General features: G+C 39.8%; 4 protein-coding genes across 4 annotated transcripts; 2 read left to right on the top strand and 2 right to left on the bottom strand.

Annotated features, from left to right (window-relative positions):
- Positions 1-274: 274 nt before the first annotated feature.
- On the top strand, positions 275-3,659 carry LOC126785843 (uncharacterized). Its single transcript, XM_050511493.1, has 3 exons — positions 275-805; positions 892-1,972; positions 3,102-3,659. Exons 1-3 carry the CDS (start codon positions 408-410, stop codon positions 3,390-3,392), a joined length of 1,770 nt encoding a protein of 589 aa, XP_050367450.1. The 5' UTR covers positions 275-407; the 3' UTR covers positions 3,393-3,659.
- A 2,148-nt stretch (positions 3,660-5,807) lies between these two features.
- On the bottom strand, positions 5,808-7,547 carry LOC126787484 (protein FAR1-RELATED SEQUENCE 5-like). Its single transcript, XM_050513361.1, has 2 exons — positions 6,020-7,547; positions 5,808-5,917 (listed from the first exon to the last, which is right to left on the bottom strand). The coding sequence occupies exons 1-2, from the start codon at positions 7,545-7,547 to the stop codon at positions 5,808-5,810; spliced, it is 1,638 nt and encodes a 545-aa protein (XP_050369318.1).
- Positions 7,548-7,664: 117 nt separating this feature from the next.
- LOC126787483 (protein FAR1-RELATED SEQUENCE 5-like) lies at positions 7,665-8,372 on the bottom strand. The gene has a single exon (XM_050513360.1). The coding sequence runs from the start codon at positions 8,370-8,372 to the stop codon at positions 7,665-7,667; it is 708 nt and encodes a 235-aa protein (XP_050369317.1).
- Positions 8,373-10,053: 1,681 nt separating this feature from the next.
- LOC126786341 (ubiquitin-activating enzyme E1 1) lies at positions 10,054-14,916 on the top strand. Its single transcript, XM_050512135.1, has 6 exons — positions 10,054-10,602; positions 10,841-11,058; positions 11,254-12,048; positions 12,330-13,198; positions 13,322-13,754; positions 14,025-14,916. The coding sequence occupies exons 1-6, from the start codon at positions 10,056-10,058 to the stop codon at positions 14,619-14,621; spliced, it is 3,459 nt and encodes a 1,152-aa protein (XP_050368092.1). The 5' UTR covers positions 10,054-10,055; the 3' UTR covers positions 14,622-14,916.
- The last annotated feature ends 1,857 nt before the right edge of the window (positions 14,917-16,773 follow it).

The following is a 16,773-nucleotide window of genomic DNA, read 5'->3' as shown; positions in this document are numbered from 1 at the left end:
CTCAATATTACCCACTTCGACTCGATGGCAAGAAAGACAAGTCGGTCAAAATCAACGGTAGTCAAAATCTCTAGTCCCCGCAAAACAAGGGAAGAGAAAACGGGCCCAACAAGGTCCCACGCAAATCTCCACCGTCCGATCAGGCTCATAGCCCATCACGCTCAACGCTCCTCACCCGCACCCAATCCAACCCCTCACCGAAACTCCTAACTAAATTTAATGACTAACAACCCCCCACAGAGGCCACCACTCTCACTATCTCTGTCAGTAAATATGGAAGCTCAGAAATCTGAAAGCAACGACTCGCTCCCTCTAAATCTCAATACATAGCCAACTCAAAACTCAAACTCGCCCCAGTCTTGTCGAACCGACTGAGCCGACTCAGACAACTCGTACCGCATTGAGCTATGGCGGCCGCGTTGGAGTGCTGGTCGAGCAGGGCGAGCACGGACGAGGAGATTGTGGAGCAGGCCGTGCTGATGAGGACGGAGGACAGATCGGAAGGGACGAAGGCGTCGTATTCGGAGAGCTCCGCCTCCTTCGCCGGAGTGAAAGAGTCGTCGGCGATGCAGAAGAAGCTGCAGAGGCTGAGCCGGAACGTCTCCGAGGCAATCGCGTCGCTCAAGAACTCGCTGAATCTCGACTCGGCTACTGAGAGTGAAACGACGTCGTCGAAGATCGAGAGCTGTCGTAAGGTCGTGTGGGGAAGCGTGGTGAGGAATCTTACTCAGCTCTATCCCGGTAGCCAGTTGCCGGAAAAGCTCGTCTCCAATCTCCGCAAGCATTATGATTCTCTTCCCCTCAGGTTTGCAGATTTTTCGGACTTTCAAGATTTTGTTTTGTTTTGATGTAATTGTTTATGGAATCATATTTGTTTTCTGTGTTGGACAGTTATGCTCAGGCGGGGTTCGAGATGAAAGAAGTGTTTCTTCATATAAAATTGATGGAGCAGACAGCGCTGGATGACCACCCGGCAATGCTGATTCAAGAGGTGTCGGAACACGAAGCTCAAGGGTGTGTATACAAGCTCACATTTGCTTGTAACTGTTCGGTTTCGCGGCCGGTGATGTCTGATGCGCTTGAGACAGCATCCATTTGCTGTAAGAAGATGCAGATCTTTGAGAAGAAAGGATGTACTCTCGGCATTGTTTTGCTTTTAGTTCAACCCGGGCAGGAGAAGTTGTTTAGAAATAGGGTTGAGATTGCGCTGAAATCGGCTCTAAAGAAGCCTAGAGCCAATACGGTGAAGCTCCCATTTGGGCTGTGTGGGTGTCAGGAAGAGAGTACTAAGGGGAGAGAGGTGGGGGAGATGGAGGAAGATATTGGTGAACAAAATCATAGAAATGGGATTGAGATTTCGAGTCAAAAAGTTCAGCTTCCAAATCCCCTGCCGACCACGTCGGTTCTTGTGTCTGTAGATGAATGGCAGACGATCCAATCTGGTGGTGATGAGATAGGGAAGTGGCTGTTGAACTCTGATAGTCTTGACTTTGTTGACCAGATTGGACCCTATTCATTTAAGGGAGTTTACAAGGGCAAGAGGGTTGGAATTGAGAAGCTGAAAGGCTGTGACAAGGGGAACTCTTATGACTTTGAGCTCCGAAGCGATCTCTTTGAGCTCATGACATTTGGGAACAAGAACATTCTGCAGTTTTATGGTGTGTGCATTGATGAGAATCATGGGTTGTGTGTTGTGACAAAGTTGATGGAAGGTGGATCGGTATATGACTTGATGCTTAAAAGCAAGAAGATTCAGACCAAGGATGTAATAAGGATTGCTGTTGATGTTGCAGAGGGGATCAAGTTCATGAATGATCATGGCGTTGCATATAGAGACCTCAACACACAGCGTATCTTGTTAGATCGAAATGGGAATGCTTGCATAGGTGACATGGGTATCGTCTCTGCTTGCAAAGGTGTTGGTGAGGTAACAGAGTACGAAACTGATGGATACCGGTGGCTAGCTCCTGAGGTTTGTTCTATTTCTTCAGTTACAGCTTGGTAAATTATATAATTAGGACTCAGAAATGTCCCTGTTATTTTCATTCAAGAAGTTAAGCTAGCTTACTGAAATCTTGCACGAACATGGTTAATAGTGTCATTCCATTCACTTTCTGTTCCCCTGGCCAGTTTAAGCTTAGAATGACTTCATCAATTATAAACTTCTTGCCAAATCTGCATCTTCAGGCCTCTGGGAACAATCTTTCTCCATTGGATACCCAAATTCCACTTAGAGTAATTTCAGGGACTGATGGAAATGATCTAATTGCAGAGAATACAGATATCATTTTGCCTTCTTTACTCTAATTAACTTTGTTAGGTTTTTACCAGCATGCATAATAGATACAGTGTATCTATTTCAGCTTTTCTTGATCGGTCCATTATCACTTAAAGATACTTTATGTCACTTCCCAATTAATTGTTTAAGCATGCCTAACATGTCATTATCATGATTGTAAATTTGTAATTCTTGGTACTTCACATTTCAATGTAGGTTTACCTGTGTCTACAATAAATTCCATCACACACTTTAACCTCTTCTATGCATTCTACTGAACAAAGTAGCTCAGCCGCAGCCTTATACTAGTGCTACTTTCAACAATATTGGTCGTACAATATGTGGAACCCCCATATGAAGCTCTCAAGTGTTTAGCATCATACTACTTATATGGCAATGGCATTATACTCCTCTAGAATCAATTTTTCTTGTCACTGTGAACACGTACTTTTATTCTACTTTCATTAGCCTTTGGCTAATCATTCCGTTTCAACTTCCAACCTCTAAGCCCATGTGTAGCTAGCCAATTGATGATGAAATACAAATTTTTTATGGTGGGTTAGTAAGATTTCCTGTAGTTAGGAGAGTACGGAGTTAGGACCACCTTTCCCTCTTTTGCTCCAATGATGAACTTGCTTCGTGATATCATAGTGCAGTTCAAATAACACCTTAACTTAAGAGCTGTTCTTCCTTCTAAAAAATATTAAAGCTCATCTCCGATGTGAATTTGTAGTGGACTGTTTCACTAATTTTTGCCACGTCTTTTCGTATGGTATATCCCACTAAACTATGTTGTGTTTCTTTTGCCTCTGATTTTACACAGATCATTGCTGGTGATCCGGAATGTGTTAGTGAGACATGGATGAGTAATGTATATAGTTTCGGGATGGTAATTTGGGAGATGGTAACTGGTGAGGCAGCCTATGCCGCATGTTCACCGGTCCAGGCAGCAGTTGGTATAGCCGCCTGTGGCCTCAGACCTGAGATTCCAAAGGACTGTCCACAAATGCTGAAATCCTTGATGAGTAAGTGCTGGAACAACTCCCCCTCAAAGCGTCCCCAATTCTCTGAAATTCTATCAATATTGCTCCGGACCAACAGCAATGTAAGGTGAGAGTATGGTATTCACAATGGTATGTATGACGACCTGTAATTTATTAATGTTTAATACTGATGTAAAACTACCCCAAAACTTTTGGGAGGAGTGAGTGCTTAATGTAGATGCAAAAATAGACAGTGTAGCTGAAATGAGGAAAAATCTTCCTTCATTCACATTGCAAATTACTTCTCTCTGTCTCTACATTGTAATTTTATTCCAAAAAAAAGAAAAGGTGGTGGTGAGAAAAATGAACAAGCCAATATCTCCTTTGTGTTGTGGTTCTTTGATGTTTTAAGCTAAACACCTAAACCTACTAAGATTCATTATGGTGATGATTTTGGTAGTGGGAATATTTAATTCGTTTTCCAATTAAGGGTGGATATAAAGTTGGATAGGGGACAAGGTGTGAGAAATCATGGAGCTCACACTCATCTTTCTTTTTCTGTGTTTTGTTACTTGTGTACCAAATGAAAAGGGTGTTCTGTATTATGAAATATCTGAAGACAAATGAGCAGTGAATCCAGCACCTGCAAATTTGTAGGGCATATGACCTGAAAGTGCAAAATTGTTCACAACTTCTTTTCTTTTATTTTCTCTTCTCTTTGACAACCAAGCAAGGTTTTAAATATCAGTATAAGAACCCTTTCATTGAAATCTCCTTAATAACAATTAACAAGTTGTGATGATGAACTGTGATATTAGCAGAGTCATCATAGGCTAATCTAGGATTACAGTTGAAATGGTGGGTGAAATGATAATTGGCAATCGAAATTGGCCGTCACGTAAGGGCTTGACATCCTCGCCGTTGGTTTTTATTTTTATTTTATTTTTATAAAACAGATCATTTCTAGAAGTTTCACCCAAATTGATTAATATTCACTTATTCAGATACCGAATTTTGATTAATTTGGACAAACAAAATAAGTTCAAACCCGAACCATAGCCAAACATTTATCAATTTATCAAAACTTTTAACCTATCTCGGTAATTTTGCTATACGGCTGAATAATTTTTGGGTGGTGAATTCCAGTGTATTAATTTTTTTTTTATGGTTTAAACAACTTAAATGTTACAATGAGTTTATTGTGTGAGGTCGAACTCGACCACCCACTTATAAGGCTTGGCTCTTAAAAGTTTTGTGACATGCATTTAGGACGAGAAAATACGAACTTCATTCCGAAAAATGATTTGAGTTGTAAATGGTAAAAATATTACTCTCTATCTAATGAAATTGGTCTAGTAGAAACATGTTTAGCTGCAAGTGTGACGAACAATGTATAAATAATTCTGATAATAGAAGGTCTTATGGTTCGAAAACTAACTTGTGAAATCTCATTTGAGATGGGTCATACCTATATTGCTCAGCAGCCCCTCCGAGTAGGGGTGGGCACGGGACGGGATGGGACGGGACGGAGCTCATCCCACGTCCTGTCCCACTCTTTTGAATCGGGACGGGACGAAGGTTTTTAAAAATGCATCTCACTCGGGATTAATCCCGATTGGGACGGGACAGGACAAATCCCACCTTTTTATGAAGTTAAATAAAAACCTATATTTTTATTTTTTTTCATAACAAAGTAACATTTAATAATGAAATTTTAACAAAAAAATGCATATTATTGTTCAAAATATTATAAATTACCATTATTATTTGAGGGGTCCGGTTCCTGGGACATTAGTTTTGACACTAATTTTGACACCGTTTTCTGACCATCAAATTTTAAAAGTTTCAATGGTCTAGATCAATTGCAACTATGATGTCAACTTATAAAAAACTGATGTGGCAGAGTGACGCGGTATTATCAAATTTTATAACAATTCAAATTAATCAAAAAGAAGAATAATTCAGAATCTCAAATTCTATAAAACATGTTTGATAAAAAAGAAGGAAAAAAAAACGCGAAAGAACTCAGACGCATATGAAGAACACAAACCCAGAAGAAGAACACAAACCCAGCTTTCCTTCTCCGTCGTAGACTTATAATCGGTTTGAATAGTTGTGAGAACGTGAGGTCACCTAAGTCTACAGAAGTCCCATTACAATTAAGCTCACCATGTCACCAATCATAATCAACTTGGGTCGATCAAATAATCTGGAAATCAAACAATCACGAATTTGTAGATTGTTGCAATGGCTTCATTTTTTATCTGGAAATCCCGCAAATACACAGGCAAAGCAAAGGTTGATGTCATTTTGTTTTCATGCCCAAATTCCATCACGAGATGGGGATTCAAAAGTATCATGTCTTTAAGATAAATCACACATATCATTCTCTCAGCACACAGTCAGACCATCTTTTTAGGTTTATAAAAACGAAAACAGGATACAAGTCTCAGTAACAAATCCTCTTGCACAGTAGCAAAATTAACCAACACTAACGATGGTAGTCAACAAAAAGAAGAAAAAATATCAATATTGAGGCGGTAAATTTAGTCTTCATTGTCCTCATCTGAATCCTCCTCCTCGTCTGAATCCTCCTCATCCGAATCTTCCTCATTCTCATCTGAAACTGTGGCAGATTCTTGCATATTTTTGCTTTCTACAAATACAAATTAAGGCAACTGTACGTGTTAGTAACTATCAAAATTTATAGTGAAACTATAAGATCTGATAAATACAAAGAAGAGAAAAACTAACTTACTTTGATTTGAAGAAACAGCTGTTTTTCTTTTTGCATCTGGATTCAATGGGCAAGTAAGCCTATTATGTCCTGGTTGTTGGCACATTGTACACTTTCTTTTTTTGCTTTGAGCCAACTCCATACCACCTTTAATTCTCTTAGAACCATTTGTTATTCTTCTGCTGCTCTCATCCTTCTTTCTACCCTTAGTCTTTGAGATATTTGGATCTAGAAGCAATAGCTCTGAAGACTTACTGGTACATTTATCTGCTCCTTCATCTTGCAAAACATTATCTTGAGACTCCATAACATCTTCCTGTGACACCTTATTGAGCTCTGAAATTTTTTTTGACAATTCATCTAAACCACCCATGTAGATTGTGTAGGCTTCATTAGAAGGCGCAGCAGAACAAGCTAGTTGAGTGGCTCTCCGACACATGTGACTGAATCTCAATGCTTCCGATTGTTCTTTACCATCATTCTGTACCAAGGCTTCAGAATCCGTAACTCTAAATTTATTTGCTCCTTGTTTCCATCTTGAAAGAATAAAGTGGGACGGTATTGTATCAATGTCTTGACGAACAAACACTTTCATAATATGCCGGAAAATTATTCCCACAAATTCAAAATTTTGACATTCACATTTACCCTCATGTGTTTGTAAATTCAACTCCACCAAAAACTTTTGCGGGTTACCAATTTTCTTCATCACTGAGTATCTATGAAACTGGTCGTCAGAATCCCTTTCTTCAACTTTAAGCCGTTTGACTCTAGTCCATTCGCTCTTGAATTTTTCAAACATATTTCTGGTATACACCTGTGCTGCATGTTTCAAAAGAAAATCGTCATCATCCACAATACGATATTTATGCTCTGATGTAAAATCTTCGCTACTTTTCCTTCTAACAATCTTCTGTAAGGCTTGTTCATACTTAACAACAAACTCTCTTAGATTTGTTGTTGATGTAACAAAGTCGTCAAAAAATGTATTGGTGCCTTCACTACGCCCTGTAGTATTCATTCCAGCAAAAAATGTACCGCGATTATATACTGGAACCCAGGATTCACGGATTTCATAGAGTTGTTGTAGCCATTCATTCGGTCCCAAATCATGCTCCTCAATTAACTTTTTCCATTGCTCTTCAAAATCCTCTACCTTGTATGTTGCCCATATACACTTTTTCATGCCGGTCTTGAAGTTGGACTTCTTATAATATACATGTGACAACTTTTCACCAAACTTCTTCTTTATATGCCAAATGCAAAGGCGGTGACGAGTAGCAGGAAAAATCTTAGCAATTGCTCCTTTCATTGCCAAATCTTGGTAAGTGATAATACATAATGGATGCCGACCTCCCATAGCTTCAAGCCACGTCTCAAATAACCATTGAAAAGTTGACTCGGTCTCATCTTGCAAAAGTGCACATCCAAATTGTATGGATTGGAAGTGATGGTTAACTCCAGTAAAAGGTGCAAAAGGCATATCATACTTGTTTGTCCGATATGTTGTATCAAATGTCACTACATCCCCAAAATACTGATACGCCATCCTTGATCTAGAGTCCACCCAAAAAAAGTTAGTAGCTCTACCATCTTCATCACACTGAATAGCATAAAAGAAATGCGGATTTTCTGCTTGCTTTTTTCTAAAGTAATTGAGGACCGATTATGCATCTCCATATTCCAACTCTTTGTGCCTCATGTTCCTTAAATGATTATAGCAGTCCTTATTGTCAAAACCAGTACTATGAGCACCGCCAAACATTGAAGGAACTTTACTGATTCGCAAGTTCTCTCTCTGAAAAGCTTTAGTTAAATCTTTTGCTGCATCAGGCATATGTTTATTTGACTTCATCATCATTCTTCGAGCTGGTGACACTACTTTATGGTTGTGGATGTCACTGAAAACTGAAACTTTCCATTTTCTTGTCCATTTGTCATGAAGAATTCGCATATTAGCCTTGCACCCACACTTTACAGTTGAACAACTTCTACGCCTCTTCTTTTCAACCTGTATATCACATATTTCTGCCTCATCACTCTCAGCTCTCTCGTCTTTCTCTTCCAGATCATCTTCTTTTTCAGTTTGCATGACATGTTTACCTTCATGTGCACAAACAAATAATCTACCTGTCACTTCACTTGACTGTGATCTATACTTTGATGAACTTCGGATACGAGTCCAAAAACCTTCTTGTCGACCGTAATCTTCATAATATTGTTCGGCCTCCTTCAATGTTTCGAAAAACATTCCAACATAAGGAGATTTTAGTTTTGAGTCTTCTTTCTTTTCAGAATGGTGATCACTTGTTTTATCACTGGACTCTTGGTTCAACGAGCATCCAAGATTGTCATCTTCTGAAGCCAAATCCATTGATTCCATGCCAACCTGAACACTACATGATCATAAATATTCATTAAACAAATTGCATAACCACACATGTATACAATCTGAGTATATCTAAGTATAATTAGACAACATAATGTAGACAAGTTTGATAAAAACACAATTATACAATCTGATTGCCAGAAGGGTATATATATCAAATGTGAAAGGAGTTAAAGGAACTGCTATTGTATAATACGAATCATCAAGACTTACTACCTTTGTCCATATATTTCTCTTACGAGCTCAATCTCAACTTAGCATCTGTGTATTCTAATCAACTTGCTCAAATTATAAACCTTTCATAGACCAAGACTATGGAAAAACCCAATTATAAAATCTCTTTCATGCCATATCGTTTCATGGACAAAACAATCATACTCTCTATGGAATTTGGTTTCGTTTCCCTAATCTTCAAAACCAAATACTATAAACCATAAACCTTAACACGCCTATACAAACTCTGACCAAAGAAACAAGATAAGCTTACCTGTACTTTGTCGAAAGTATAAAGTTGTGCCTGGAGTCGGTGAAGATGGTTTCAACTTATTGGTTTGAATGCTGCTCTGTATCCTTCTCTATTCTTTATCTGGGTTTGTGTTCTTCTTCTGGGTTTGTGTTCTTCATATGCATCTGGGTTCTTTCGCGTTTTTTTTCCTTCTTTTTTATCAAACAGGTTTATAGAATTTGAGATTCTGAATTATTCTTCTTTTTGATTAATTTGAATTGTTATAAAATTTGATAATGCCACGTCACTCTGCCACATCAGTTTTTATAAGTTGACATCATAGTTGCAATTGATCTAGACCATTGAAACTTTTAAAATCTGATGGTCAGAAAACGGTGTCAAAATTAGTGTCAAAACTAATGTCCCAGGAACCGGACCCATTATTTGAGTTGATATAATTTTAGAGTTATTAAGAACATAAATTAGTTTCATTTTGATACAAATATATAAGAATTTTTAAGTTTTCATTAAATGTGGGACGGGACGGGACGAAACGGGATATAAATTATTCGTCCCACGTCCCATCCCACTAGAATGAAGCGGGACGGGATCGAGATGGGACGAACGTTTTTAAACCTCCGTCCCGTCCCGTCCCTATGAATTTCGAGACGGGATCGGGATTTCCGTTTTTTATGCCCAACCATGCCTCCGAGTGTTAACTCAATAGGCCACTATTTTGTATATAAAAAAAGATTACTCTCCGAGACCACAGGACAGGGCTAGTAAAAGTTGAAATAGAAAGTTCATGGTCAAGACAAAACGACGACGTTGCATGTAAGTCTCCAACAACGCCCACGGCATCTGATTCTTCTCTCTTCCCTACAGCAGGTCAGCGGAGGTCGATAATAGTATATTACACAGACACCGTCCTCAACAACCACCTGTCCAAAGCTCCCAAAAACCCCCTTCCCATAATCTGAAACTTCTCTTAATTCCCTTATTACCCTCCTCCCACCTCCCTCCCCATAAACCCAGCCTCACTCTTTCCCCCTCACAACCCCCAAAAACAAAGAATCCAATCCAAGCATCACAAAAGATTCCAATCTTCTCCTCCTCACAATCCTAATCGGTACGTCTCTCTTTAATCCCTCCTCTACTTTTTTCACAATTAAATTAATACGATTGCTTTTGTTTTGGTTTAATCTGGAATCAAAAAAAAAGAAATGGTCAGATTAGGGTTAGGGTCTTGGGGGTGGGGGTGGGGGGTTGCTGTAGCTATTTCGGCGCCGATCTTTGCCGGATTGGCGTTCCGAAGCTACTCCGGCGCCGATTCGCCTTTCCTACCGGTTGTTGTTGTTTTGTGTTTGGTTGTTTCGGTGATCGTCGGGTTTTGTGGCGTGTTCAGCAGCTCACTGCACTATATGCTTCCTAGAAAGAGAGCTTGTCAAGGAGAAGAAGAAGAAGAAGAAGGTGACGTAAGCAGCAACACAGCTACTAGTACCAGCTCGGCCTCTGCGTCTTTGATTAAGAAGCTTAAGATCGGAGGAGGTGGTGCCGAATCGGCGGCGGTGAATAGTAGCAGCAGGAACGGTAGCGGGAGCGCGGTTGAGAACGAAGTGCCGATCATGGCTTTGGGAGACTCCAACGCCGGTGATATCGATGAGGATCTCCACAGCAGGCAGCTTGCCGTCTACGGCCGGGAGACTATGAGGAGGCTGTTCGCATCGAATGTCCTGATCTCGGGGATACAGGGCCTCGGAGCTGAGATTGGTACGACAACAGTTTTATCATATTTGTGTAGTTTTGTTATCACTGTTTTTGTTTGATGAGACTGATGCAATGATAAGATGTTACATGTCAATTTGGTTTTGTTGATCATTTTCGTGTAGTTTTGTGATTACTGATAATGAGGTAGAACAGAATTAAAATGTGGAGGAGTCATGTGCGTGTGTATTCCTTTGCTTGTGCTCACCTTTTTCTTTTATATGTGAATTTTTGCTTCGTGCAGCCAAAAATCTCATTCTTGCTGGTGTGAAGTCTGTGACCTTGCATGATGAAGGGACTGTGGAGCTTTGGGACTTGTCCAGCAATTTTGTTTTTACTGAGGATGATGTTGGTAAGAACAGGGCACTTGCTTCTGTTCAGAAGTTGCAGGAACTCAACAATGCTGTGGTTGTTCATACCTTGACAACTCCATTGACAAAGGAGCAGCTTTCTGATTTCCAGGTGTGTTGTCATTAAGTTATACACGCTTTGATAAAGTATTGCACATTTTGAGTGTGGACAAGCGGCCTTAATTGATAAAAGTAAATGCCTGTATCTGGCCAAGGCCTGTAAAAACCACATGTTTGTTTGCTTGATTTAACTTTGCTATTCTGCTTATAGTTTTGTACAGACAATTACTTATTTCTGTCATTTTAGGCTGTTGTGTTCACCGATATCAGTTATGAGAAAGCTATAGAATTCAATGATTATTGCCATAATCATCAGCCGCCAATCGCCTTCATAAGAACCGAAGTCAGAGGCCTTTTTGGGTCAGTATTTTGCGACTTTGGACCTGAATTCACTGTTTTTGATGTTGATGGGGAGGAACCACACACGGGTATTATTGCATCAGTCAGCAACGACAACCCTGCTCTTGTGTCATGTGTCGATGATGAAAGACTTGAATTTCAGGATGGGGATCTTGTTGTGTTCTCAGAAGTTCATGGAATGACGGAACTGAATGATGGAAAGCCAAGAAAGATAAAAAATGCTAGGGCTTACTCATTTACTCTGGAGGAGGATACCTCAGGTTTTGGTAACTATGAGAAAGGTGGCATTGTCACTCAAGCAAAGCAGCCAAAAGTGTTGAACTTCAAGCCATTGAGGGAAGCACTCAATAATCCTGGTGATTTTCTTCTTAGTGATTTCTCCAAGTTTGATCGTCCTCCTCTCCTACACTTGGCATTTCAAGCACTAGACAAATTTGTTTCTGAGTTGGGACGATTCCCTGTTGCTGGCTCAGAAGAGGATGCTCAGAAGCTTATATCTGTTGCTAGTAACGTTAATGATAAGCTGGGAGATGGCAGGCTGGATGATCTTAATCCAAAACTTTTGCGCCACTTCGCCTTTGGTGCAAAGGCTGTACTGAATCCCATGGCTGCCATGTTTGGTGGGATTGTTGGTCAAGAGGTTGTAAAAGCTTGTTCTGGAAAGTTTCATCCACTCTTCCAGGTCAGTGTACATTCTTTCACAACAAGAGAGTTGAATATGCTTTAATTTCTATGCCCATGTGTGCAATACATTGAGGGTCCATATTTGTGTGGACAAGGGTTCACAACACACACACACACACACACACACACACTGGCGTTTTTTCAGTATACAAAATTTGTAATGTGATATTATTTCAAGAGTTGCTTCTAACTTTCATCTGAAATTTGACCATCTAGATTTTTATTCACATTTGTTATTTTGTCTGGCATATTAATCTAGTGTTTAACTTGTTCCTACAGTTCTTCTACTTTGACTCGGTAGAATCACTTCCAACGGAGCCACTGGATTCCAATGATTTGAAACCGTTAAATAGCCGTTATGATGCACAGATTTCAGTTTTTGGGTCAAAGCTACAGAAGAAACTGGAGGATACCAAAGTATTTATGGTTGGATCTGGTGCACTCGGATGTGAGTTGTTGAAAAATGTTGCCCTGATGGGAGTTGCATGTGGCAACCAGGGGAAGCTAACAATCACCGATGATGATGTGATTGAGAAGAGTAACCTCAGTAGGCAGTTCCTCTTCCGTGATTGGAACATTGGGCAGGCAAAGTCGACAGTTGCTGCTTCTGCTGCTGCATCAATAAATTCCAGTCTCAATACTGTAGCTCTGCAGAATAGAGTTGGCCCGGAAACTGAGAATGTGTTTGATGATACCTACTGGGAGAATTTAAGTGTTGTTATTAATGCACTGGATAATGTCAATGCCAGGTTATATGTTGATCAGAGATGCTTATATTTCCAGAAGGCACTTCTTGAGTCGGGTACACTTGGTGCAAAATGCAACACTCAGATGGTAATTCCTCACCTAACAGAAAACTATGGTGCCTCTAGAGATCCTCCAGAGAAACAAGCCCCCATGTGTACTGTGCACTCATTTCCACACAACATTGACCACTGCTTGACATGGGCTCGATCTGAGTTTGAGGGTTTGCTTGAGAAAACTCCAGCTGAAGTGAATGCATTTTTATCCAAGCCAGGTGAATATACCACCGCAATGAGTAGTGCTGGGGATGCACAGGCCAGGGATACCTTGGAGCGTGTTCTTGAGTGCCTTGCCAGAGAAAGATGTGAAACATTCCAAGCTTGTATTGCCTGGGCGCGCCTCAAGTAAATTCTTAGACAATGCACCTTTTTATCTTTTATCTTGCACCTCATATTTCTTTAGAGTAGTGAATTATTATCTGTTTTGTTTGATTAATTTTTTATACGTGCTCTGCATGTCTTATGCAGGTTTGAAGATTATTTTTCCAACCGGGTGAAACAGCTGACATATACTTTCCCTGAAGATGCTGCAACTAGTACTGGGGCTCCATTCTGGTCTGCCCCTAAGCGTTTCCCCCGTGCACTGCAGTTCTCAGCTACTGATCCTGGTCATCTCCATTTTGTTATGGCAGCGTCCATACTCAGGGCAGAGACATTTGGGATCCCAATCCCTGACTGGGTTAGGAATTCTAAGAAGTTGTCTGAAGCTGTTGAGAAAGTTGAAGTCCCAGACTTTGAGCCGAAGAAAGATGCCAAAATAGTAACAGATGATAAGGCCACCAATCTAACACCTCAATCCATAGATGATGCGCAGGTTATTAACGAATTGATTATCAAGTTAGAGCATTGTCGAGAGAAACTCCCACCAGGGTTCAGGATGAAACCAATTCAATTCGAGAAGGTATTGCTCTATCCTGTTTTATAGTGTAATCTAATAAGCTGATTAATCCGGTGATTCTGATTATAGGGGGTATTGTTTTGAAAATTAAACATAGACAATAGGTTAAGGTAATGAGTATGTACAGTTTACACCTTACCGAACAAAAAGAGGGGAACATGCCCTTCAAAGCAAGACAAATGGATGTAGATTTTTTATTAGCAACTTATATTCAGGCACTTCAAGCTGGGACATACCTTCGTTTTTTTCATACTGTGCTTGATACATTTGCAGGATGATGATACCAATTACCATATGGATATGATAGCTGGGCTTGCCAATATGAGGGCTAGAAATTACAGCATTCCTGAGGTGGACAAGCTGAAAGCCAAGTTTATTGCTGGTAGGATAATCCCTGCAATTGCAACCTCCACTGCAATGGCCACAGGACTTGTGTGCTTGGAACTTTACAAGGTACTAGATGGCGGTCACAAACTGGAAGACTACAGGAATACATTTGCAAACCTAGCACTACCTCTGTTCTCCATGGCTGAGCCGGTTCCGCCCAAGGTCATCAAGCACCAGGACATGAAATGGACTGTGTGGGATAGGTGGATCCTGAGGGGCAACCCTACTCTGAGGGATCTTCTTCAGTGGCTTAAGGATAAGGGGCTGAATGCTTATAGCATTTCGTGTGGAAGTTCTCTGCTTTTTAACAGCATGTTTGCTCGACACAAAGACCGAATGGACAAGAAGGTGGTTGATCTGGCCAAGGATGTGGCGAAGGCGGAAATCCCTCCATATCGTTGCCACTTGGATGTCGTTGTTGCTTGCGAGGATGATGAGGACAACGACATTGACATACCCCTAGTATCAATTTATTTCCGTTAGATTGTGTTCTCAAATCCGCCGATCTCGTTGGTCTGTGATTCTAGGATGAGAACTCTACATTTTAGGATGTTAACTCTTATAGTCTTTCATTGACGCAGTTTGAGATATTTAGCACTTTCATGTTCATACATGATACATCTGCGGAAGTAAGACAATTTTATATTTCATTTCCCATTTTGTAATATGATCATGTGTCTGCGGATCCATTACTGCAGGCAGTCCGCATAGCTGAGATCATGGAATGTGTTGCTTCCTTAAGCTAAAATAAAGAGTAATGACAGGTTTATTTTGTAAATGGTCATAGTCTCCAACTGTGAATCTATAGCTTTCGCAAAAACATTTGTTGCAGATGGTTCAAATTGTTTTGATTTTGTGGATTTGCGGTGATGCATAAGCATCAACCTTCTCTGTCGCAGGTATCGCCCAAATAAACGAATCAAGCGTGGGAGTATGTGAAGTGGGTGGGTCGTTTTCTGGGGCGTTATCTATCCTTGTTCTTTCTTGGATTGTTCTTGTCAATTATTATTGGAGCATCTTGGTTACGACCCATCAGTAATCGGCCTAACCAGTAACCACATCAATAAGTTCTAATTTTGAAGAACGAATAGGATTGTGAGTTTGTAACACATCAATTAATTTTCATTAATGAGGCTTAGTAAGTTGTGTTAAGCATGAACATTTTAAGCTTGTCATGACCTGGAGAAGTAAAATACATCAACACTGTGACTTAATAGATATCAAATTAGCTATCCATTAATTATTGAAGAATCAAGAGTAAAACATAAGAAAGAAGAAGAGGCCCTGCTTATCCAACGTGGGCTAAACAAAAACCCTGGACATCTATGTCATCTCAAAATATGTATCATGCACATGGTGACAAACTACCACAGTAACATAACTATCATTGCAAGCACTACATGTCTAACTTTTCAGAGGAAGGTGCCTAGCTAAGCTTGTGACATATATATTGTTCTAGCATTTGAACAATATCGTGTAAAGTGTAAACCAACCCTTTCAAAATCAAATCCAAGTGACTAAAAGGTGAGCTTAGAGTTATCCATGATACAAGTAGGAGGTCATGTATTTGTCTCTCAATAGATCATCTACCCATATGAAAGGATTACTATCACACTGTAGTTTAGAAAGGAAAGAAAGAAAGATGGAACTTTTAATGTAATCTATGAAAACATTTGCCTTGCTGCAGCCCAACTTTGATGAACTAATTAATTCAACACGTTGGTATTATGTCACTCTTTGCAGAGTTGGGTGAATACACCCAGCAAATATAGTTAAAATGAAACTTAAATCTCTTAATTCTATCCATACTGTAGGACATATGTATTCTAGTGACATAATCAATCTCCATTCATTCTTAATCTACCTTCTGTGTTTGATTTTGATTTTGAGTGATTTTTTTTTTCTCTGGAATGATGACATGCCGGTCACAATTGGTTGTGAAATGGACCCATGTTTTGTGTTGTTTCTGCTTCAAGGCTAGGGTTTCACTGTTTCTGACATGAATTAGGAAAGGTAGAACTAATTAGCAGCTTGCAATTTTTCTGTTGCTCGTCGATGCAATGGAAATTATCAGAAGCTAGGAGCTCTTTGATTTGATTTTTCCTTGAATGGTGTTAATGTTTAAATTGTTTTAATTCTGTGCCTGGATCTAATCTGTGAAGTGGAAGGGTCAGGCTCTCATTTATGTGGAAGGTTGGGACTTGATCATTTTAATTTATGAGGCTTAATAAGTCGTGGCAGCTGATCCTCTATCCCCAATTTCCTATTCCCTTCCCTATACCCTAATTAATTTTTGACATGTGTCATGCCACATGTGATGAGTTAACAGTCAATTAACCCTATTAACGTGGTCTTTTTTTCTTTTCTTTTGAAATGAAACTTCTTAACCCCTTTTTCTTTGAAAAATAAAAAAAGCCGATACACAATCTTCTCCATCAAAGTCATTTTGCTCTATGATCCACCCAGATTCTTCCGGTGTTGTCCTTGCTAAAAAGATATGTAAAATCTTACTATTTTATAGCTTTATTTCCCTCGTTAGATTTTGAAAAACCATATGATTGTGGTTAAACTCATTCTCGTTGGCCCTTCATGAGACATGGTTGAAATTCTGAATTTTGAGTTGTGATATCCGTAA

Source organism: Argentina anserina, chromosome 3 (assembly GCF_933775445.1).
Source record: "Argentina anserina chromosome 3, drPotAnse1.1, whole genome shotgun sequence".
NCBI classification, from domain to species: Eukaryota; Viridiplantae; Streptophyta; class Magnoliopsida; order Rosales; family Rosaceae; genus Argentina; species Argentina anserina.
This window is presented reverse-complemented; position numbering and strand designations above follow the sequence as displayed.

What these genes read in the sequence shown, in the direction of transcription:
- LOC126785843 (XM_050511493.1), top strand. Translation starts at nt 408, where the DNA reads ATGGCGGCCGCGTTGGAGTGCTGGTCGAGCAGGGCGAGCACGGACGAG. An exon ending in TATGATTCTCTTCCCCTCAG is followed by an intron (nt 806 to 891) that starts GTTTGCAGATTT and finishes TGTGTTGGACAG; the next exon opens with TTATGCTCAGGCGGGGTTCG. An exon ending in ACCGGTGGCTAGCTCCTGAG is followed by an intron (nt 1,973 to 3,101) that starts GTTTGTTCTATT and finishes GATTTTACACAG; the next exon opens with ATCATTGCTGGTGATCCGGA.
- LOC126787484 (XM_050513361.1), bottom strand. Translation starts at nt 7,547, where the DNA reads ATGGCGTATCAGTATTTTGGGGATGTAGTGACATTTGATACAACATAT. An exon ending in AGCTGTTTCTTCAAATCAAA is followed by an intron (nt 5,918 to 6,019) that starts GTAAGTTAGTTT and finishes TTGTATTTGTAG; the next exon opens with AAAGCAAAAATATGCAAGAA.
- LOC126787483 (XM_050513360.1), bottom strand. Translation starts at nt 8,372, where the DNA reads ATGGATTTGGCTTCAGAAGATGACAATCTTGGATGCTCGTTGAACCAA.
- LOC126786341 (XM_050512135.1), top strand. Translation starts at nt 10,056, where the DNA reads ATGGTCAGATTAGGGTTAGGGTCTTGGGGGTGGGGGTGGGGGGTTGCT. An exon ending in AGCAGCTTTCTGATTTCCAG is followed by an intron (nt 11,059 to 11,253) that starts GTGTGTTGTCAT and finishes CTGTCATTTTAG; the next exon opens with GCTGTTGTGTTCACCGATAT. An exon ending in AGTTTCATCCACTCTTCCAG is followed by an intron (nt 12,049 to 12,329) that starts GTCAGTGTACAT and finishes TTGTTCCTACAG; the next exon opens with TTCTTCTACTTTGACTCGGT.